At 45.4% G+C, this 24286-nt stretch overlaps 1 protein-coding gene across 1 annotated transcript in view; it reads left to right on the top strand.

The window, feature by feature from the left end:
* The window catches only part of LOC104313091 (hydrocephalus-inducing protein homolog), a 74132-nt gene that overhangs the window by 21386 nt on the left and 28460 nt on the right, over positions 1 to 24286 (top strand). Inside the window, exons 7-8 of the mRNA XM_009911881.2 lie at positions 12766 to 12967; positions 15661 to 15844. Coding sequence (XP_009910183.1) covers positions 12766 to 12967; positions 15661 to 15844 — 386 coding nt within the window. The remainder of the gene's footprint in view (positions 1 to 12765; positions 12968 to 15660; positions 15845 to 24286) is intronic.

Here is a 24286-nt window from a genome sequence, read left to right as displayed (position 1 = left end):
GCCCTTCCTAAGCAGAATAATGTTTAACTTGCTTTGCAAGCTACTTCTAAAACCTTTTCTTCCAAAACCTGTGAATGTTTCAGTGTTTAGAAGTGAGCACATAAGGGGCAAAGGCTGAGTCTGTCCTTGTTGTATATGTCCCAGGTCACTGTGTGCTGGTCCATCCCTGGGGGACCCTGGTGTCAGCAAAGGGTTCTCACCCCAGCACCCCCCGTGACAGTCATCTGCCATCATTCCCTGTTGTTCCAGCCACCTCAATTCCTTCTCCAGGTGTACCTCCCCTGTCCTAGCGTTACCTCAAAGAAAAGTGAAAAAGAGTTGGTGTTTAGGGGGCTGTTTAAGTGGATCCCCTCAAGCAGGAATGAGATTTTTGGAATCCTGTTATGGTGGGAGTTGCTGATTGGAGGAAGGAGAAACCTTGATTCTCCGTTGCAGTGTGCATAGTCACGTGTGAAGTTTTATTCCTAGACAATGCTACGTTTGAAGTGTAACATGGGGAATGTGTGTCTATCAGACTCTTTCAGGTGCCCACTCTCTCTTACACACCTCTGTCCCATATACTGGTTCTCCATTGTCTTGCCACAGACTTTTTTCCATGTTGGCCTCTACCCATCTGCATCCCACACTTCACATCAGGACTAAAGCAGCCAGGACTTGAGGGCTTTTGAGATTTGGCAGGAAGTGCTCGCTGCCTCCTGAGATAGGTGTAAAATTTATGCTAGGGTATGAGAAGCCAAGATCAGGCCACAGAAATACTGTCAACTGCATAAGTCACTTCAGGAGTTAAGCGGGGAAAACTCAAGAAAAAGGTGCGACATTAAAATGTTTGTCAGCCTTGGTTCAGCAGAGGTATCTTGTGATGCTGAACAAGATGCTTTCTCAGTTGCATGAATGCATTTGGTGGGCATTTTCTCTTGCCTGAAAGATAGGTTTGTTTTGTCCCTATTCCTGAACTTCGGGCCTGGGAAGCATGATGTCCTAACCTAGGCGCTACTGTGATGCTTTAGCCCAGCAATGAGCATTTTAGTTGACTTGAGTTTGTAGAAGGTATAAAAATGCTCCTATAACTTCCAAATGCTCTTTGTAGCCTTATGAGTTATCACAGCTTTGTTTTAATATTTTTTGGTTAATGACATATTCACAGAGAACGGTTTATGCTCATTCAGAGAAGCTCATCAGTTAGCGTAACACCTTCTTGGAACAACTACTGAAATTTCAGGTAGAGAAGCACAAAAAGTGCCTCATTTGTATGCATATAGAGCATCTACAGGATAAAATTTAGAGGGCTAGATCTTTCTCTGGGGTAAATCAGTAATAACACTAGAGGCTAGGGCTGCAGGGTTTATACTTTGTGACTGAAAAGACTGAATAATTAGGGCCAGGATCTTTCAGGTTTTGAAAACCTGAGTCTCATCAAAACACCTGGTTCCTCCATGGTTAATTTTTGCAAAAGATTTGCATGAATAGGCCATGGAGATCAAACTATCTGCTGGCTCTGAGATGGACAACCTCCCAGGAACATGTGCAGCTACCTGAGAGATGAACCCAGGATTCATTCCTATCTGTCAGTACAACACTGCAGGTTTTTTTTAAATAAACCACAAATTGAGAAGGAAGGCAAGGGAATAATTAAGGGATTATCTCTCTAGCTTTGAAGCATACAAATAAGTAAAAGGCTGCTGAGATTAATTGCTAAAGTGAAAGCGAAACGTTTAATCAATCAGTCTTAAAAGCTGCTTATTGCAGGTGTAGTGCAGAGCACCAGACAATATTACCCAACCTTGTGTGGCAAGCTCTGGCTAATTTGTCCTGCACTAAGTCAGACTCCCTGTGACTCGCATACAAAAAGCACCTAGGTTGCTCTTTCAGAGCCACCACAGGCTGTTTATTATGAAACAGAAGTGCTAGGAGCAAAATGGCAGTTTAGGGTGTTGGGAGGTCTTTTTCTTGCTTTACAGTTTAGCTGTATTGACTTGCTCACAAGTGGCAGTAGTTCTCAATGAATCACACTTGTTAGTGTGACTTATGTAGGGTCAGGTGCATGTTGCATTGCTTTAGTTTTTGCTGAAGCTGGGTCAAATCTGTCCCTAGCATTGCTTAAGCAAACATGCAGCTCTTCAATGTAAGTCACAACCTTCCTTTTGCCTATTATTTGGTTGATTTAAATTGTGTGTCCTTTAGACTGTCCTGGTTAGGAGTACAGGTACTGTCCCCTAGATAGACTGAATATGTAGTGGTAGTCCTGTTGCTACAAACTTTAAAGATGAGTGTGAAGAAAATGTCTTTGCTGCTAAAAGCATAATGATTTACAATGAAAATTTGACCTTCAGTGCTTTACAAGTCTAAACTCCTCTATTTCCCCCATGTACATGTGTCCAGGTGTGAAAAATCTCAGCTCATACTGAAATGAAGGTGACTTGGGATGTTCTGGGCTACAGCACATCCCTATTCATCATCTTAACATCAGATGATGGTATCAGAAGGGGTTTCTGAAGCCTGCAAGCGAAGCACACGCACTGGCTTGGAAAGGGTTCTGCACTCAGGACCACTGAAGGTCTGATTGGTGGCTTGGCACTTCCCAGGTGGCTTTTGGCCCATCCCATGTGGATGTAGGAAAATAAATTTATGGAGTTAAGTCTAGTTTCAGCCAAGTTGGTATTCATAAAGCTTAGATACTCTTTTAGCTCTCGGGCAGTGCTCAAGTGAGATGCCCAACCTGGTTGCCCTGAGTGCTGCTGTTTGTACATCAAACCCAGTTTGCTGTAGTCACAGTGTTCATGGCAACCTGATGGCATAGCCCAAGCTTGACGTGGGAGGGTGAGCTTTGCTCAGGGACACATGGCTAAGGAGATGTGTGACAGCTTCCCAGAGCTGTTCTGGAGGTGCAAAACAAACTCACCAGTCCTGTAGCACCCAGAAACAATAACATGTATGGCAGAAGCTCCATACAAGTAAAGGAGGCTACCAGAGATGGGAGGTGCTGGAGAGATGCTGGGAATTGTGGAAGGAGGATCACTTCTCTACTCAGAGCTCCCTAAATCCTGACTCACATTAGACTCTTGTCTCCAAGAAGTACCTACTGTGGTATGATTGGTGGTCTTCAAGGTGTAGGACCAGATTCTGTGCTTGTCTGTAGGTGCTTGCAGTGCCTGCTGCACCTTGTGGCAAGGAGCTACAACGTGCTTCTGGTCCAGGAGATCTGTTGTGCAGTGCTGAAATTCCTCTGTACAGTTTTTCCCTATCATTTGCCACATCCCTTGGGATCTCTTTGTCAGCACAGGAAACTTCAGTAATTAGCAAAGCCCCACTAAGCTTGTGTGCGACTGACAGGCACTATATATTGAGATGCTTTTATTGCTGTCAGTACTAAGAGTAATCATGCAGATCATTTTCTTTTGGTGGCTCTGTGAGTCTAATGCAGAAGCAAAAGCCTGGGGGCAGGATCTCACCCTCTTTGAGGGGAGAGATCAGAGCCAGTATGTGAATTTTAGGAGACAGCATATCCAAGAAGAGCCAGCCCTCAAGCAGGAACATCTTCTCCATTACTGTGCTGTCTCCTCTTGGTGCAGAGCTCCAGAAAGCAGCTTCCCTAGAAGAGAGGCAACGTGTGGCTCAGGAGTAGTTCTTGGTGGTTTTAGTCCTGCTGGAAGCCTCCAGTCTCCTGCTAAAAGCCTGCTGAGAAACCATCTAGGTGTTTGGCACATTAATACCCTGTTTTTCTTCTACTTCTTGCATGGCTTACTGGAGGGCTGAGAGTTCCTGAGCAGGAGCTCTCCTAAAGCAAATCTTGGCTTGTTTGCTGTGGATCACAGACCCAGGCTCAGAGCATCCTTTGTGACTTTGCACATCTAGGGCAAGGAAGGGAGAACTCAGCCTTGGCTCCTTGATTAATTATTTCAAGGGCAGGTAGAAGATGCGGGCAGTGTCTGCCTCCAGCTCCATAGTTGTCAATCAGATTGAGTTTTCCTGCAGTGGGTTAGTAACTGTCCCTGTAGGAAGTGGATGAAGTAATGCTTCCCCTCCTGAGCCCTGGGGAGCAAAACTTGCTCCCTGCCAAATTCAGGTTATTCCTGTATGGGAGAAGAGAGAGCAGCTTAATATATTTCTTCAGAGCTGGACATGATGTGGAGCTGAGCTTGCCCTGCCCTGGGTCAGGGAGGGGTCTGGCTGCCATTTTTCCCTGCCTCTGAGCTTTCCTGGCTAGCCCTGAACATACGGGGGTCCCCAGCATCACTTCTTCCCCGTTGCTTAGAATCATAGAATCATTTAGGTTGGAAAAGACCTTCAAGATCATCCAGTCCAACCATTAACCATGCCCACTAAACCATGTCCTGAAGTACCCTGTCCACTTGCTTTTTGAATATCTCCAGGGATGGTGACTCAACCACTTCCCTGGGCAGCCCATTCCAATGTTTGACAACCCTCTCAGTAAAAAATTTTTTCCTAATATCTAACCTAAATTTCCCTTGCTTCAACTTGAGGCCATTTCCTCTTGTCCTATCTCCAGCCACCTGACAGAAGAGACCAGCATCCACCTCACTACAACCCCCTTTCAGGTAGTTGTAGAGAGCCATAAGGTCTCCCCTCAGCTTCCTCTTTTCTAGACTAAACAGCCCCAGTTCCCTCAGCCACTCCTCATAAGACTTGTGCTCCAGGCCCCTCACCAACTTGGTTGCCCTCCTCTGGACATGCTCCAGCAACTCAGTGTCTTTCCTGTGAGGGGAAAGTAGTGAGGGGCCCGAAACTGAACACAGTACTCGAGGTGCAGCCTCACCAGTGCCGAGTACAGGGGAAGCGTCTTGCTAGATGTAGGGCAAAACATGGTCACCCTCATGTTATGTAGCACTAGGCTGTAGCTTGGAGAAGCAAGCCCTGGCCTGAGATGTTTCCTCCCTGGTAGTGTCCCTCTAGTCTCTCCAGTAGTCCTCTCCAGTCCCAAAGGCTGGCCAACAGCCAGGTACTTCAGCTGGTCATGCTAAGGGGATTGCTGCAGGGAATTTTGGTACTGAGCATGGGAGAGCTACCATGATGTGTGGTTTGGGTTGATGAGTATCTGCTTGTGTGGACTATCTCTGTGGCTGCTAGCCCTCGGTGTCTGGAGCAAGCGTGATTAGCAGGTCTGTGATCTTTCCCTTCCTCTGAGCCAGCATGGATGCTTGTAGGATAGATATGATTTCTTTGGGGCAACGTAAGAAGAAAAATAACACTAAAAATTTCCTGGGTAGATCTCAACTGAATGGGAATCACTGTACTTCGTGTGGCAGCAATGCTCGGGGTTACAGGGGGGTATTGGAGTTTGATGTGATGTATTAGAGCCATTTGGGTTTGGTGAAGATGATGGGTAACTACAGAACTGGGTGTGCTTGACTGGCAGTGGGGGAAGCAAAGCCTGTGCATCTGTGATAAACTGTAGTGGGGCTACCTCTTATTGCAAATGGGCCAAGGGGAATTGTCAACTGTTTTAGTGACTGTTCAGCTCCTGTGTGAATCAGTATGGGGTTGCCAGCTGGGAATGTAAATGAGTTGGTATGGTGAATCCCTTTCTGCAGGTAAAATTGATGCTGAGTTTAGCTGAATTGGCTTATTTTGGTAAATGAGGCTACCCATGCAAGGGCTTGGCAGTGTGTCAGTGGTCACTGTACACTGGAAACTCATTAAATCCTAGCCCTGGTTGTTTATTGCTGTTTGAGGCTGAACAAGTAACTGTAGCAGAGCCAGCACCTCTGAACATCTCAGCTACCCACAAGGATAAAGCATCTGAGAAAAGCACTGCCTTGCTGTGGCATTCATCTGTGGGTTTGTGTAGTCTTTGCAGAGGTGGTTGTTTTCTCCATAGCTCTGTTGTCTTTCCTTTAAGAACCCCTTTTCTACCAAGGGTCTTGTCATCTGTCTTGCAAGGCTGGCATTGCAATCAATGGCTTCCAGGAACTTGTTTGAAAATGAAATGAAAATCCTATTGATTTAGTCTCTAGATCAAGCCTTTTCCTTTTTCTTTTCTCTTCTTTGTAAATCCACGGATGGATGTGGATAGGCAGCAGGGCTTAACTGAGGTTTAGCCCTTGTTGTGTTGCATTTTACATTCCTGAGATCACTCAAGTTGCTGAGTGCTCTCAATTTGTACTGACTTCAGCCAAAATGGAGGAGACTCAGTACTTGGCTGAGCAAACTCACTACCTCGTTAGATATTTGAGTTGTCCCTGTGTGGTGCAGGATACCAGGGTGGGAACACCAAAACCATTTTTTGATTTTAGTCTTAGTCTCATGTGAGTGTGTTTACAGGGGCTCTGATGTTGCTGTGAGTAGCATTAAGTTACTGTTGAGCTAAATTCATGGCAACAGACCTGAGTTTCTGATGGCCACCACTTGTGCCACTGCTATTCAAGTCTGCAGTTGTTCATCTTTGTGCAATTCTCCATTCCTTCAATGCCAGGCAGATTTATAGTAGCTTCTTACAAGTGTTAAGAGATGCGGAAATCTGCTTCCTAAGCAGCAGCCTCTTTTGACTCCAAGGCTTCACTGTAGTGCACTAACAGATGTAATTTCATTTTTGTTTGTGTTTAGTGCTGGCAGGTGGTTAGAAATTATTTTATTCTGTGAGTTTTAAAAGAAGATCTTGTTTCCCATGTTATATTAAGGTGTAAGCCAGACTGTGGTGCTGTAGTTATTACAAGAGGCTTCTCTAACTTTTCCTTGGACTATCAGGCATTTAAAAACTTTGTAAAGGGATTTTTCTTTCTCCTTGGTGGTGAGTGCAGATTGTGCTTTTCTTCCTTCGCTTGTGAGAATTCCCAGCAGTATGGCTGGTTTCTGTTGGACTTCTATGTTCTTGTATGTCTGTTTCAAAGTGAGTGGAGGGAGGCATATATTATAGGCCAGAAAAAGTGTAAATAGCAGTTTGTGCAATTAGATGTTGAGTTTGTGTCTTAATAGTAGCAGCGCTGCAACAGAATGAGGATTGGTAACTAATACTTTATACAACGGATTGGTTATAGGCTTTTATAGTTCAAATCAATTAGATTGATGGGTGAGTCTAATTGGTCTCCCAAGTGTTTGTTTATGTCAAAACAGCTAATGGGTAACAACTGTTTCCTGTCTTTGTTCCCCTTTTCTAGAACTGCATGTAATAATGATTTTTTTATATTGTTTTAGATAAGGTTGTTCTATTCCTTGCAAACAGAGTATGGCCTTTGCTCCCTCCCCAGGGCCTTGTGTTTCAAGGCAGATGATCTGTCACTTTGAGGGTAGATGAAGGGGAATTAAGTTCGTGCGTCATTTGTGCTTGAGGGGTTTTTTGCGCAGCTTTATAGTTCCACAACTACGTAACACTTCTTCTGACAAAAACCCTGCTAAAGCAACCCACGGAGTTGACTGCATGAGCACAGACTGGGACATGTGTATTAGGAGGGTCGTTTGAAGTTAAAAATCTCCTTTTGGCTGTTTTGTTCATCCCCAGGTATGCACAGAAACAGAATTCCATGTGATGCTGCGTATCCCATTTTTGGCACATGAAAGAGTTCTGGAAGAATGTGGTTTTCATCTCTTTGCAGGTCATCCTTGACCGCAGCTTGTCTACTCTGTCATCAGTGGAAATCACTAATATGTTCTTAAGTGTCATTAACTCTGGATGCGTTTCAGGGCAGAACTGACCATTCATTAGTCTCCTTTCCTTGTGGATCAATCAGCATCTGCTGAGAAGTAGAAGAGCAGCTTGAAGGGTGATTGATTTATTAAGTGATATATTGGGCATGTCTTTGCCAGGCAATCAGAATGAAAGTTCCTGCACTATTTTCCCTGTGGGCCAAAAGCAATGTTTCAGCCAGTCAGGTACCCCAGTGTATCATTACCATAGTAGCAATAATGATTAAAAATAGCTCGTGGCATCCTGGATATGCAGCAGTGCTGTCTTTCATCATCCGACGGTTTCATTGTCCTTTCCAGTACATTCTGCGAGGCTCCTTCACGCTGGGCAGAACAGAGCCTCTGTGCTGGCTCCCATATATTCCTGTGCTGGAGTATTTCATCTTGTAAAAAGGCAAACAGATCTTCCTAAGGAGGGTGAAGAGGGGGTAATGGGGAATACTTTGGGTGGTCCGTTACAGGAGGATGCACAACAAGGAGCCTGACTGAAAAATGAGATGACTTTCGAAGTGCAAGAGAGCTGTCTGAAGAGCCTGTGACCTGTCCTGTAGACCACTGCTGTCTGGTCATTGCTTTCTATCTCCCTTTTCATCCCCATCTGTTGTCTTACGTTTCCTTGCAGTGCTTTTGGGGTAGAGACCCTCTTCTTGCGATGTGCTGCACGGGCTCAGTGGGTGCTTTGCTGAGGGCTGAGCCATGCTGGGGAATTCTGACTGTTAACAGCAATAACTGGCAAGAGTAATGATTAGGATGTTCTGAGCTTTGTTGTAGCCTGGGAATGATTCTTTAGAAACATGCATGTTAGCAGCAGCAGTTATTTAGTGGTGAGGTTTATAAATGAGCTGCTCTTGGGGCTGGAGTAAATAATGTGATGGTTTAACGAGGTCTGAAGGTAGCTCGTGAACACTGCCTCGGAGAAACTTAAAAATCACTGTTGCTGCTCTGCATTTTGCTCTAGTGCTAGCAATGCAAGCGTGGGGATGGACAGATGGCCTTTCTCAGGCTGCCATAGACCCAGCACACCTCGTAGGTGATGCCGTTAGCTTCCCGACAGTGAAACAGCTCAGAGCAATGCCCCTGACTCTGATCTAGTGGTAGCTCTGTGGGAGACACAGTAAAAAGCTTATGGTGGGGAGGGCTGGATCCAGCTGTAGGTGACTTCTCTAGCTTTCCAGAGATTGCTTTAGCCTGGTGAAGTGACTGACTTCTCCCCTGGTGAAGTGGTAACAGCAGGCCTTTGCATGCTGTTTGGAAAACAAGAATATGCCGGCAGCGGTGAGGCAGTTGGGTATGATAGTAGCAGGAGCAAAAGAATTACCTACCACAGATTGATATGGAAGTACAATAACACCCTTTTGAGTGAAGAGCTCTGCTTTCATTGCTTGCTTGTATTTTCAGTGAAAAAGCAGCGGGACCTTTCTCTCTTCAGCTGCATTCATAGAAGAGATGAGAGCAAGGTACAGTCTTCTGAGGGGCAAATGAAATTAAACTTGCTTTCCATGCTACCCAGGAATTCCAAATTTGACTGTCATACACTCCTAAAAAGATTTAAAACCCAAATTCAGCAAAGAGGGAGTGACAGGGATAGAATATGTCTCAGTGAAGATGAAATGCAGCAGGGTGCTGTTTTGTTTCTATTCAGTCTAATCGATCTGGCTATCAGCTTTGGAATATTTAGAGCAGTAATCAATGGAGGAAAGTACTAGCTGTTGAATACTAGGAAAGCGTTCGTCGTAAAACCCCAAATTTGTTTTGAAATCTTGTTCAAGGGTTTGCTCATCCATTCATGGAGCTATACTTTCAGGCTAAATAAAATTTGTCTTTCTATTCAAGAACAATTTGTACTGCTCTGAAAACTATTCCCTCTTGCACTAGGATGACTGTGTAGTATTAGAAGAATTCAGAAAAATGTTTTAGCTGATCTGTAAATTTCCTCTTTTCCTGCACAACAGGCCCCACAGAGGATGACCCAATGCTAGATTTCTTACTTGAAGATAGTGAAAAGTTATCATGATGTGCTAAGATACCTGTGTCCATAATCATGCAGATGGATGGTGGAATAAAACACAGTGGTGTTTCTGCTGTGTCAAAGAGCGTTGTTCATGAGGGCACAACCCAAAGCATCTGCTTTAGTGCTTTTAATTTCAAGGTCAAGCATTACTTTGTTCAGGTTGCAGAGTGAGAGTTGTGTCCTACCATCTGTAGGAAATGTTTCAAAAGCATGTAAGAATGAGAGAATTGACAGCTTGTAATAATATCGTGTTGTGTAAATAATGATAGGGCAGATATATCTGGATTCAGTAAATGTGCTTTTATGGCAGCAAAGCATCCCAAACTACGCACCATGGACATTACCCTGTCAAGTGAAATACCTAGTGCTACATTGCTGTTACAGTACAGAGATTTTTTTTTTAAACTTATATATTAAACAACCAAGAGTCTTAAATGAAATGTCACATCTAATTTGGCACCCAAGACATGAAGTCTGCAGCCACCCTTTGCCACCCCTGACAGCTCCGGTCTGTATCACTTCATCTGCCTGGCAGACAGATCTCTGATTTCCTCCTGACTCACTGGCAGCTGTGCATGCTCTACTGTACTGAGCAATTTGGGGGTTTATATATTCAGCACGATGCCAAATACTTCTCTTTGTGGTAGAAGGTGCTCTGGTAAATCCTCTAGCCTTCAAAAGAGTCCTCGGTGCCTGCAGCCAGGAGTGTAAGGGTGGCTGTGTCCCCAGCTCCTCTCCAGGAGAGCAGCAATAGGGGGATGTTCAGCAAAGCATGTAGAAACAGGCAGTGCATATGCTTTCTCCCTTGTTAGCATTCTTCTGAGCTGGAGGCTTTATTCTCATCTTTGTTTAATAGCTTCTGATGGTTTTCTCTTTCAAGAATTTGTCCAGTTGCTCTCTGGATTTAGAGCTGTTAGCCTCAATAGCCTCCTACGGTGGTATGTCCCAAAGGAAAGGAATATTCCCTGGAAAAGTACTACTACTTTTGTGTAATTTCTGACTATTAACATTATTTCATGCTGTCAGGTTCCTGTTTTATGACAAATCATGATGAATTTTCCTTAGTCACATTTCCCAGGCCATTCATGCTTTTTCAAACCTCTCCCATCTATCCCCCATATGATTTCTACGTTGAGGAATCCTATTCAGTCTTCATATAAAAGCTGCTTCATACTTTTAATCATTCTTTCTGCCCTTCTCTATTTGATTTCAAATGCTTCAGCTTGGTTTTTGAGATCAGAACTATACCCAGTATTTCAAGACCCACATGGCCGTGGGTTTAGACAGATGATGATACTTTTCATGGTGTTTATTTTGTAGTATTTTGTTGTCTTGATTGTTGTAGAGCATTAGCTCATGTTTCCATGAACCTGAGCTGTGCACATCTCCCATTTCTTGGGTCCTGATTCCTCTGTTTGCCAATGCATGCTGAGGATTCACTGGAGAGGAAAGGCAATGTTTATAAAGCTTACCCACAGCTAACTCTTCTGAACTTCTGTTATTTTTGTATGTTAAGTTACCCATTATAGAAAGCAGATTGTCCCATCATTGGAAACATTACTGTTTTTATTGCAATGTAACTCATCTCTGGCCACAAATCCCTACCACTCCAGACTCCCTGAAGAGCAGAGAAATTGAGGTTATACAGGCATGAAGGCTGAATTCTCCATGTGTGAAGATGAATGAATGACTGTAGAGATCCACTATTTTAAGGATAAGCCTAAAAGAGGGGGCTCTCTCTTTATCCCAGGACGAATGCGATTCTGCCATGTTGTGTCTGGCTTAGGATTTAAGGAGTCCATCCAGCTCTCTCCTTGTGTTGTTGCATGGTAGCCTTTTAAAGACAGGTCCAGCCACTGGCTGCTTTGCTGTAAGCTGTGCAGTGAGGAGAAGGCTCTGCCTTTGCGGAGGGATGCTCTCTGGGATATGGCCAGGTTGCTGCACTTGTTGGGGCTGGCTCTGATGGAGTTGGTACTAAAGTTTGAGCTCAGCTGACTCACAGGAGTTACTTGGTTGGGAGGAATGAAGGTTTGAAAGCCCTGGAAATGAGGGAGCCTTTGGTGGGAGTCTGTTCTGGAGGGTGAAATGCTGGCAGGTACTCCAGCAAGGTAATAAGACTCTTGGTTGGTTAATATGTAAGTTGAAAAAAAAAAAAAAAAAATCTCTGTACTGTAACAGCAATGTAGCACTAGGTATTTCACTTGACAGGGTAATGTCCATGGTGCGTAGTTTGGGATGCTTTGCTGCCATGAAAGCATATTTACTGAATCCAGATATATCTACCCTATCATTATTTACACAACACGATCTCCAGTCATTAATCAGTTGATGTGCACAGCCAGGGGCTCTCTCCTCTTCAGCTCAGTCTGAGGTGGAAAGCAAAGATGTCCTTGCTCTGGTCGTTGAATAGTTTGAGAGTACTCAGTGTGGACTTGCAGACTTGGGCATAAGCAACAGGAATCAGGCTGCAGAAATGGGCTTGCAGAACTGTAATGGGCAGGTTGGCGTGCGCTGTGCCCCACCAGTCTCATTTTGACATATCTTCACAAACCCACAGCAAGTGACGGCACTGCTTCTACAACACAGTGAAGTTCTGTTCTGTGCCCCATTCTGCTGTGGGCTGTCACTTTACTTGTTCCTCTGAACCTCCCTTTTCTGCCTGCATGCCCCCAGGTATCTTTACTTGTCAGCAACAAGGGATGAGGAGAGAGACAACACTGGTGGTGTGCCTGCAGGAGATCCTGGGCTAGCTGTGGCTGAGGCGGGTACTCCTCTGGGTCACCTGAATGACTTTGATGCAGAATTCCCTGTGACCTGAGTAGGATAGCAACCCAAAGGCCACCTGGGCACATTGGAAAAATCTTCCTGTAAATACTGTCACCTTGGGGATAAATCTCTACAAACACACCCAGAAATAAGGTCCTTAATGTGGTGTCCAGGACATCTTCATGCTGTACGCATGCAGCTATCAGGCTGAGATAAATGTACTAATCTGTGGAACTGCTAATATAGCTAAAAGCTGTAACACTTTCTTCTGTTACCTGTGGTTTGCTCTGTTCCTTGTACTTCCATCAACAAGTGAGATGAGCAAAGACCCCCCCTTTGCTTTGTTCCAGGTGAAGATATTCACACAAGCCTTTATGGAGCAGCTGTAGATGTCAACATCAGGCTGGACAGGAACTCCTTGACAGTTGAGAAGACTTACCTCACGCTGTCAAACCACAGATCTGTGGTCATCCACAATCGGAGTGAAATCATAGCCCACTTCCAGTGGAAGGCTTTTGTTACTCAGGAAGAAGAGGACCAGCAGAAGCTGAGGTTTGTTTGAAAGATTAATTTCAGCAAGATACACTGCCCAAGGGTAAAACTATCGTATGGTCTCAAGGGGTATTGGTGCTTTTGAATGGTTTAGGACAAGTAAACTATCCATGGCATCAGGGTATGTGTCCCTGGGCTTCAGGGTCATTACTCAGCACTTCCCATTCCACTTCCGTCCATCTCCATCCACTCCAGCTGAGGATGATGTTTTGGGGAGGAAAGGTTGAGTGCAATGACTGGATTTCTTCAGAGAGCAAATTTGCATTTGTGGGAGCCACAAATCACTGAGGTCCAGAGATCCCTGGGCTACAGAGGGTCCATGAGGCTGAGGAAAGCATCAGCACTCATTAACTGGGACTGCATTGAGTAGTAGCACTTAACATAGCTGCAGGTAGCGTAACTATTATGATATTCACTGCAGTTTCTTCCACTCCAGGTTTGATAAGATGGCAGGCTTCTTTTCCAGTAATGTGCAGGGTAGAGTGCTTCATTGGCCCTGAAAGTTGAGGCCAACTTGCTGTAGGATGTTGAATTGCCTTGTGCTGTCCCAGTTTCCAGCACAAGGTATTTCTACCCTTCTTTAGAGACTGGGAAGAGTTTGGAGGTGGAGGGTTCTGCAGGGAAGGTAGGGCAGCACAGGACTTGGAAGTGCGTTTGGGCTTCAGCAACCTGTGTCTTCATGATGGTAAGAGATGGGGCAGGTTCTTCAAAGGGTGTCTTTGGTGAAGCTTTGGAATTCCCACTTCGGGCAGCAGAGAAATGCTTAGAGCCCAGGGCAATGAATTGGAGATTTCACTTAAGGTGATTTAGGGGGATCCTTGTATGACTTTTCAGACTTGGAGGGATGTAGGTGTATAGGAGTTAGTCTGAACCAATAGCTGATCAGGAAACTGCCTCAAACTGGAGCACTTTTTAAGGGCTTCTGAGCAAATAAAGTTCAACATAATTAGGTCAGAAATGCCTTGAAGGCCACAACTAGTTTTCCACTGTTCTCTATTTTTAATTACACAGTGTGTGACTTCCATGCAAGCTCAGTGTGTTAAAAGAAAATCTCATGACCTTTTCTTAGTACTTCCCTGGACCATTCCTTTACTGTCTCTTCCTACCTGTCTGTCTCAGACTGGACCTTGAGTCATCCTCTTTCCCCTCAGAAGCAACTAGGTTTCCCCACAGTGAACTTAACCTGATTTTTTTTTTTCAAATTACATTTGATCTCATGCCAGTTTGTGTCCTAGACTCTGACCAGGATATTTTGTTCTGCCTTACTTGCAATCTTAGGGATGGTTGTAGCTCCAAGGCCACTGCCTGCTGTCAGAGAAGCTTTTGAGATCTCAGAGCAGAGAGTACTTTTTCATGAGAGGAGGCACTGCAGGACCCTGCACTGGGATGTGACCCAAAGAAGACCTGGATCATTAGAAGGTCTATCCAGGGGTTTGTTCCGTCTCCCTCCCACAAGACTTTCTGGAATGTAATGGTGGAATTATTGTCCATTGGAGGTTGAGTTGAGGGTTGCTCATCTCAGTGGCTGGAAGCCTTCCTCAGGGACGGCATTGTAGGTCAGCCATGGAGAAACATTTCCCATTGCACCCCATGGGGAGCTAGCCAATGCAAGCATTTTTGGCACTGGCGACAGCATTTGCCCAAGGCTCTGTCTGTGTGCAGCTAGTAACATCCATGACCCTATTTCCTTTCTAACTGTATTTGAATTTAGCTGGGTGATGATCGCTATCCTGTTTATACTACATTGCCTCGATTTGCTACTTATAGAGCCTTCCATTCATCCCCCCAGAGTTGTCACTTGCTGGTTTTTCATAGCCAGGGGACTGGAGCATGAAGGGGGGACAGCAATATGCCAGCTAGGAAGCAACTGCTCTGTAGCAGTGCTCCCTCCTCATCTCTTGGTTGTGATCTTTAAACACTAGAATGATTTCTGCTACAACTACCAAGGAAGGGAAATATTAACTGTGTCAGAGCTCTGCAGAGAAGGCCAGAAAGCAGGAGAAGGTGGTTCAAGGCTAACCTAAGGGTTTGGATTCAGAGATGCTGGTCCTGACTTCTTTAATGGGTGATGCGAGGCAAAATCGCTTCGCCTCTCAGGACCTCTGTTTTCATGCATATAAAACCATTAATTTCACCGGAGTGATGCAATTCCTGAATTTGTTAGTTTGATTTTAAAGTGCTCTGGGATCCTCTGGTGAAAGAGGCAGTATAGGGAACAGAGAGCAGATATAGTTTGCTTATCTCTGCAGGTCCAAAAGGGAAGAAAAAAAAGTGATGCTAGTAACCTGCAGCTGAAACCCAGCTGCTTCTCCTGTTCCAGTGAGGCACCGCAGTGGGTGCTCCTTCATCTTTATCTGCATCCCCCAAGCAGCTCTATAGTAGGAAAAGTCCCTGGTGGTTGGTGGATTCTCCATCAGTTGTGGCTTTGAGCCAGAAGGCTCTCTTGAAGGCTGCTAGCATTGAAAAACCTCTTCTTAGCTTGTAAGTGTGGAGTAAAACTACCTGCCATGCCAGCGAACAAGAAGGTGATAATTTGATCTGTTTGGGACCCTGTGGCTCGGGGTGAGCTCCTTGCTGAGCTGCTGCTGCTGTTCCTCCCGAGTGCTCTGCTGCCCCTGCACTTACATGACAGTGTCTGCAAATATGTTGCTTATTACATTATCTGCTTGGTTTGCCTCTCCCCATGGCTGCAGGCTGTGTCGCATGCTGCGGAGGCAGGAAGAGGACAAGATGGATTATTTTCTCGAGGAGTGCACGGTGGACCCCACTCTCCGAGAACGCCTTTCCCTTCTCTCCCGCAGCTTCCAGAACCAAAGGGCGAAGGTGCAAGGAGACTCCATGCTTTTCTCTGATGATATTTTCACCATTGAGCCAGTGGTAAGTGATAGCTGAGAACCTACCTTCCTCCTCTTCCTCCTCAAATGAGGTCACTTGGCAGATTACTGCATCAGCTGGCTTGATGCGCTGAGAGAAGACATCAGGTTTCTAGTGAGGCTGGGAGAGCCTGTTGCAAAAAGCATTTCTGAACTGCGGGCTCCTGACAGACAGCAAGAGCCTGCCTGAAGCTGAGCTCTGCTGCTAGGGCTATAAATTAAGGGCACTTAAGTGTCCTTACAGTGTTCAGAGGTATTGATTATTGTATTTAAGGGCACACCTTACACATAGTGTATGGGGATTAACAAAGGGAATTAGAGCACTGTCGGTTGCCATATTGACCTGAAGAATTAAATGGTCCTCTGTGGAAAAGAGGCCAAATTCAGCCTGAGTTTAATCACGGAAATACAAATCTCTTCAGGTAATCTCAACTTACAGCACATCTGAATCTCCCTTCCAGTGTCATCTGTGAGCCTGGACTCAAAGTTGGCAGGTTTAAATGGACTGTTTGAGTTCTCTTGCACATAGGTACAGAGAACTTCTTGTTTTTCTGTTTATGCAAGCAAAACCCCATGTCCTTCAATCAACCAGAGCCCTGATTCTGAGTATTTGAATGGTCTGAGATGAAGAATGCCTGCTGTCTGAGCAGTACAAAATCCCTTCTCATCTTGGAGTAAACCCTAGAATAATCTCAGTCTCTTCTTTCTTTTAAAATAAGTGAAACGAATTTTTTTTTTCCAAGGAAGAGGATCATGTTCTCTTCTTGGTTATTCCTATAGCCCGTATAAGGCTGAGAGCCACTACTGTCAGCACAACTGCAGTTTCACACCCCTGTAGCTGACAGCAGCATGATGTGACTAAGACATTGTGTCAGAGCAGTAGGAATATTGTGGAGAGTGGGAGCTGATCAGATGATCATTAAGAGCATCCTGTGGTGTGTCAGAGCTGGTTTTGGAGCATGTCCCAGGGTTCCTGCTTCATTACAGTCAGACTTTGTCTCCACAACTAGCTTAACCTGCTCTTGAGCTCCTGAAGTGCATTAAGGTGAGGTCCAGAAGTCTGGCTGCCCACAGTACTGAGTCCTGGTACTCCGTGTAATGATGTACGGACATAAAGTGTAGCCTGGCCTCAAGTCTTGAGTGGAAACCTTTCCTAAATGTCTATGTTAATGTTACACAGTTTGCTGTAGGGCTGAATATAAGCGGGCTGCTACACGAGTCTCTCCCCTTTTGTCTTGCCCAGCATTATCAATCTTTTTATTTCCATTAATTCCATTATTTATGGAACAATCAGTTTCACATTCAGAGTTTTGCTCATGTCTGTCTTCCCCCCTGGCATATGGATGTCTTTACATTAAATGATAGTAAGTATTTTCTCCTCTTCATCAAATGTAGAATCTAAAAATCCACTGCCACTGACTTCCACAACCTTCTTTCTGGTGACAGCACTGTAACTTCTAGCTTGCGCTGCCAGGTGTATCTGCTGGAGAGGCGCCCCCCAAAGCTGGTACCTTGCTGCTGCAGGCCTTCTGGCCAAAAGTGGCTGCTCTCTTCTTCCCACCTATTGCCCATGATGTCTGGGAGCACCCTATAGAAATAATCAAACCCTTGCAGTGAGTGACTGCAGGAAATAATTGCTTCCAGAGGTTAGGAAGCTGGTGGAGGGATTGTAGTCTTGGAAATGCTTTCTGGGCAAGGACGGCTTTACAGGGTTTGTGCAGAAGCTTTGCTGTGTAAGTGGACCATAAGCTGCCAGTATTTTCAGGTGTTGCTATCTGTAGAAGTTTGAGCAGGTCATTTCAGTCTGTATAGGGTTAACTTGCTGATGAAAATAACAAGAAAGAGGTGGCAGTGATTTTGGATTTACCATGTGACCATGAACATTTTGAGCAGCCATCCAAGCCTGTGGGAAACAAGCTGTTATGCAACTCTGACTTTCTGAGCGCATCTCAAATTTGATTTATTTTTGCAAATACATGTGATACGTCAGCAGAAGCAGCTGTGATAGAAGCCCAGGTGGCTACCAAAGGACAAAGTCCTTGCTTTTTGCTGCATCCTCCCCGCCAGAGCTTAGCTGTAAGTCACATTGCAGACATGTGGGAGCTGACTCCTTGGAAATGGAAACCAGAGGAAAAGGAGGACAGGGATTTGTTACCATTGCACTGACCTTGACAAGTCATCATTGTCCTGTCATTGCCTGGTAGTGACTCCTCAGTATCATGTGTTATCTTTGAGCCAATAGAGGTGGTCTTCAAGATGTCCAGGTTATGAAACTGCTACTGTTGTTGATCCTGAGGTTGGGCCAGGAGGTAACAGTGTTGTTTGTTCCTGCAAATCTCCATCTCAGCTGGGGAACCATGCTGGTCCCCATCCAAATGAGAGGTTACTTCAGTTTTTGGCAGAAGGCACCATCTCTAGTGGGACCTGTGGTCCATCCCACAGCTTGTTGTGAGTTCAGTTTTATTTATGGAAAGAGGCAGATGTTAGCTTTGGCACTGCCTTTCTCATAAGTGCCCTGAACTAACAGGATGCACTTTGGGTGTCATTTTGGTACTTCTGTTACCAGCTCTGTCTTCGGGGGTTTTTTTTGTCTGCTTTGAGCAGCGATTTCCTTTCTGTAGATCGCCTTCCCCCTCTGCAAAATGAAGTAGGTGATTTGGCCAACAGTTGGTGGTGCCCAGCTTTTCAAGACCAGCTATTTCTTATTCAGGCTGGTGGAGCCTCATTATTTAGGGGCTGAGGGAGGGGAAATAGGATCTGCATGTATTTCTGGTTGGGCTTTTCCATAGAGATCAGTTCTCTAGCTGTGAGTCATGGTGTGCCATTCCCTCCTGTATCATGTTGCTTTATGCTGTGGCAAAGCCAGGGTACAACAGTTTTTGTGCTGTGTCATCATACATCCACTGTCTGTATCTTATGCCACCTGCCAGTTGTAGCCTGTCTGAGGCTGACATTAAGCTGGAAGTGTTGCAATATCACATTCACAGCACTGCATAGTTTTATTTCTGTCCTGGTTAGCATCCACAGTAGTTTTCCATGGTCTGACTCAACTGCTGTCCTATAGAGAACATGTTAGTCCAGGCAGACCCCTGGCTCCTGAGGTGTCCTGAGGCTAGTACACATGTAGCAGTAGCCTTCAGGGGTGGGTAATGAAGCATATCCTTTTAACCAGCAGTTCTTTTTTCCCTGGGGGGTAGCAGGAATGTGAGGAACCTCCTCATCAGCCTATTTCAATTTCCCAGGAGAAATAACTCACAATTTCCTGGTTTTCTAGTCTGACATACAGCAGTAGTGAAGGGAGAAATGACAAAAGTTTCCCAGAATAGTTATGTCTTCAAAGAATTTGGTTTAGCCACAGAATAGTAGAATAAAATGTAACTGATTATTTTTTCTTGCCCTCTGCTTTGGAGTCAAACAGTCTGGCTTATAGCTTCACTGACAATACAAGGAAGCTCTCTGTGGACATACTGCCAAAGGTTTCTGTCCAAATACATTGAATCCTGCAGAATGGTGATTTTATATCAGGAGCTCAAGAGGCTTGAGTCTATTAACTGCTGGTGCAGGTTTTCTTGGGAGTGGGGATATGAGTGCAAGGCTCCAGTAAAAATGCATTAGGATTGTTCCAGAGAGCCGTGCTGATGCATATAAAAGGATGGGGTTTATCGCTAGTTCGTAGGCTTGTTTCCTCTGGTGCCTTAGAGGAGTCTCATCTGACTGTGCCTTGGGATCCAGCAGTACCTCAGATATATGGAGATATGTCCCTTGTCAGGATCTTTGTGCATCACTGAATGGTTTCCTGGAGCATGGCAAGACATCATCCCCAGCAAGGCGGGGTGTGTGTGCTGCACCCTCACCCTCATCTGTTTATGTTGTAAAAGAAGAAATTACATCAGCCCGAAGCTCTAGGCTCCTTCCCGCACTGGTTAATTATACAGTGTACAAAGAGATCTCAGCAACATTGCCGCAGTCACTGTGGTCTTGGTGGTATTGAGCAAATCATCCCACCGGGGACTCATTTTCACTCCCTTGCTGTTTGGAGATGTAACTTGCAGTGTTCTCCCAGGTTTTGCTGGAGATGTATTTTTTTGGTGCAGTGCAAGTTCACCATTTTGATGTTTGGTTTGGGTTATCTTCGGCCAGGATCAAATTCTAGTGTCAGACAATTGCCATGCAGACACTGACCCAGCCCCGGTTCCCCTTCTGACAGCAACGGTGATGCAGGAATAGCAGGAGGCCAGGACAACTGGGGCTTTTTGTGTCACGAGCAATGTCTTTCATCCCATGTGGAGACCAGCAGGCAGCTGGAGCAGATTGCAAAGCCCTGATATTGCTCTCCTGCCTTCTGTGCCCACTTGCCCATAAGCAAGAAGGTGCAGAAGGAGCCCTGGACAGTGAGTCCCAGCTGGGATAGCCAGCTCTCTGACAGGGCCTTACCTTCATTTGTGAGGTGGTTTCCAAATATCTTCTGCAAAGATGAAGGCAGGCATGTTGTTTTCTCCAGGAGCTGCTCTGAGATGTCTCGCTGGGCTCAAGCCCTGGCATCCAGTGGGAGGCAGAGTATCGCTGCTGGCTCTGACAGGGTCCAGCTACCTGGTGCCTATTAGATGTGTAGGGACTGCTGGGGACAACAGTTTCATGGGAACAGGTCCCAGGGTGGAGAGAGAAAGGATATCGAAGCAGACTTGATTGCACAAGGCAGTTTTGTGACAAGAAATCTCCCCTCAGAAGAGGAGGAGTGTGGGCATTGTTGTCCTAAATCCCAAACCAGGTTAACCCAGAGCTGCAAAGACTGGAAGGGATTGCTCCATGGGGCAGCTCTTGGGATCAAGCTCTGTGTCTGCAGAGAGCCCGGGGCATGTACAGAAGCTGCTCTTTGGACTATGAGATAGCATGTAGCCACACAGTCCTGGGGCTAGTGCACCACTGGTGTGGTGTGAGGGCTACCAAAGGTTTTTAGGTTACTCTGGGGAGGAGGGGTATCCTCATTGCCTGCCTTTTGGTACAAAACTCAGGTGTTCCAGGTTGGTGGAGAACCTGGGATGTTCAGCTTCTGCATTCAAGGGGAATGTAGGCTTTGTAGCCTGAGGCTCCCTGTAGATGATCCAAGTTAAATATATAAAGTTTACAAGTGTGAATGCTCCCAGATCTCTGCTGAACGCTTGAGAGCCTGAATGGCCTTCAAGATTCAGTCCTTATTCCTTCTGTATGTTGGGGTGTCCTTAGAGAAATGGGCTAACACTGCTGCCCTGCCACCGAGGAGCTCCTGGAAGGTTTTCACTGCCCTGAGAGGAGTACTGGAAGTACCACAGAAGCCTGGGTGTGCTCTGCGGTGGGTGAAAGTTTTGCTGTGCTCTATTTCTGTATGCTGTAAAACAGGGAAGTGGAATTTACTGTATTTTTTTTAAGTTCTCTTTCTATTACCTCCTCCCTGCTGTAGTCGCAAGTCTCCCTGGGTGTATTCACCGCAGCAGTCAGGATCGTTGCTGTGCAAGTCACATTAGGAGCTCAGGCATGCAGAGTATCCATCTATTTGGCTGCCAGAGCTTAGTGGGGGAACAGGTAAGTTTGCCATCCTAGTCCTGTTCAGCCAAAACTCAACTGGCAGTGACCAGAGCAGGATAGGTGATGTGGGTGCAGCTCATAGCAAGACAGAGCTGTGAAGAGCATCAAACATGGGCTTTTTTTCTGATCTCCCACTCTTATCTCTGCCTTTTGGCTCTGCACCACCTTCCTAGGTCCCCTGCCCTGTCAAGTCTGTCCCTATCCCTGCTTCTGTGATATATTGCTGTTACCGTGCTTCAAAACACTGGGGTAAGATCACTGTGTCAGTTATATTTCCGTCACAGATGTGCTGGCCTTGAAGTTCATCAAATCCCAAAGTCAGCTAAATTCACTCAGCTAGAAAAGTACACTGTTGTTAGCAGATACATATTCATCAGGCCAACGGTTCTTTTTAATTTTCTTCTTTTCCTGCTTAGCTTCATTTTTGCTTATGAATTGTATTACACTTGCTGCTGTTAATGGGGGATGTATTGCCTCTGTCAACCTCTCAGTAATAACTAAACTGCCCTGAAGTGTCCACAGGGCCAATATATCTGATTGCGGCACATAAAATAAACCAGTGAGTACCATCAGCTTGTGATCCAGCAGAAGCCAGCAACAAAACAGTACTTTGTTAGTTAGTTGACCTGAAAGGCTGATACTGCTGCATTAGGCTCAAAGAAGTTTGTTTTCTGGCCTCAGTGGAAGGAGGGATGCTCTCTTGAGTTTCCCAGGAATGATTTGGCTTTGAGACTTTGTTCTTATGAACTCTGCTTTATAGCAGCCAGTGTTGTGCTAAATGATGACACGGTGTAAAAATCTGACTTTGCTTTTTCAGATATATCCCAAAGTCTTGCAAGCAGTACCATAGTCCCAGTAAATCAGATGCTCAGTTTATGGTAGGCATCATCTGTCTGAAGCCAGCACAAACTTTAAGCTGCCTGCCCCCAGTAATCCGGCTCTGCACAGCCCTTGTAAACCTGATGGCAGAACTATGGTCAAATCCTGGCATCCATTTTCACCCTCAGCCTCACTGGTCCCATCCTGTCTCGTTCAAATATCTTCTCGGTTTGCTGTCTGGCATGTGAGGCTCTACAGAGCAAATGGCAAGTTTCCCTTTGAGTGATCTGGGTGGCTATGCTGAAATTGGGCTCATTTCATTCACACTCACTGCTGAACTTCCCTCCCTTTTACTGCACCCCTGTGTTCTGGTTTTAAGGCTCAGGATGTGCTCTCCTCCCCTGCTTTATGTCCCTCTATAAGATGAAGGCCTCAAGCATCACTGCTGCTCTCATTTCATTAATGCCCTTCCTCAGCATATCAGCAGTGACTGTGTAGCTGATGGTGCTGGTAAGCCTGGCAAGGCATCATTTACAATGTGGGAACTGAACGAGAGCTGTCTGTAGCTCTCTGGGCAGAGGATCACAGCAGCTGGAGGATCAAATGGTACCCCTGGGCAGCTCAGATCTGGGCAGCACCCTTTAAAGAGGAGCACAGAATGCTGGTGAGCTGTGTGTTCAGCTACAGCTGTTGGGTTTGAAGCAAAGGCAAGCAGCTGCCTAGTGCATCCCCCCCCTTCCCAGGGACAGCCTGCCCAGGGTGAGACCACTGATCTCAGTCTGTTAAACACATAGCAAGCAGCTGGGTGATGAGCACTGGTGAGTTATTAGACTCTAATTAGCCAAGCCAGGGAAATCTGTCATCTGAGTGTTCCTTCTCAGTGGCTCGGCTCAGGCAAGCTCCAGGCATCATAGCACAGCTTATGTTGTTTGGACCACTCCAAATGCTTTTATTCCTGTAAATCTAAGATAACTCTCTGGATGCTTGTGAGTCCATGCAGCATCCCTGTGGGACCTGAGGGATCTGATATCTAGCACGTTGACTGTGGGTTGCAGGCTGATGTTTCCAGTTTGCTTCCTCAAGCCAGTGTGTTGTCATATAGTAATGCTTCATCTTCATCCAGTTGCTTGCTGGATAGAAACATAAAGTACATTTGATCTAGCAAATGTGTTTGCTCTAGGTTTTGAGAAGAATCCAAGTGATTTTATTCTTTGACTTCCCTTTTCCAGTTACTGGTTTGTTGGTGTTTGAAACAGTTTTCTCCACCTATTCTTCCTTCTGTTCTGTTGACTTTGAGCACACTGTGCATTAGGGAATTATTTGCAGCTGCAGCCCAATAATTCACCTTGTCATAGCTCTTTAATTTTTGTGGGGGCTGTTCTTTGAGTTCTAAGCACTAAGTCGATGGGAAGTATTATAGTTATTTAATATTTATGCTGCAGGAGTGCCGGAGGCTCCAGTCAGTTCAAGACTCTCCTGGACAAAGTACTGAGGATACCAGCAGCAAGCAGAATTAAAGCTTCACTTTGCTGATAGAAAAATAACTCTGTTCTTTTTGTCTCCTTCTATAAGCTACATTTTTGATTCCTGGTAGGGTATTATTACAGTTGTAAGAGGTGCATATATTTATGACAACAAATACATGAAGAGTTGTTTGTAATGTTAGGGGTTGAGGGGATATAAGTGGTGCCTTTGTTTAAACCAGTCGCAAGAAGCGAGTGAGAGCCTTTACAAACCAGGGGTGTCTCTGAGAATGCACAACAAGGCTCCCTGGGACTGAATGCCAGTGCCAGGACTCTGGGAGAGAAGCAGAAGGAGAAGACCCTGAGGAAGCAGCAGACGGTTGCAGACACACTGGTAGCACGGTCCAGACTTAAATCCCTGAGAAAAAGCATGACAAGGAGAAGAGCTTGTTGGTTGAAAGAGGTGTGGAGCTGTAAACAAATCCCATCTCTTCTTGTTTGAGCCTGTGTTCAGGGAAACAGGAATGCATGCACCTTGCAGAGAGAAACAGGATGCATCTGACTCTCAACTTCTTTCTCAGATCGTCTGTCAGCTGGAAGAG

Source organism: Haliaeetus albicilla, chromosome 10 (genome assembly GCF_947461875.1).
Source record: "Haliaeetus albicilla chromosome 10, bHalAlb1.1, whole genome shotgun sequence".
Taxonomy (NCBI): domain Eukaryota; kingdom Metazoa; phylum Chordata; class Aves; order Accipitriformes; family Accipitridae; genus Haliaeetus; species Haliaeetus albicilla.
This window is presented reverse-complemented; position numbering and strand designations above follow the sequence as displayed.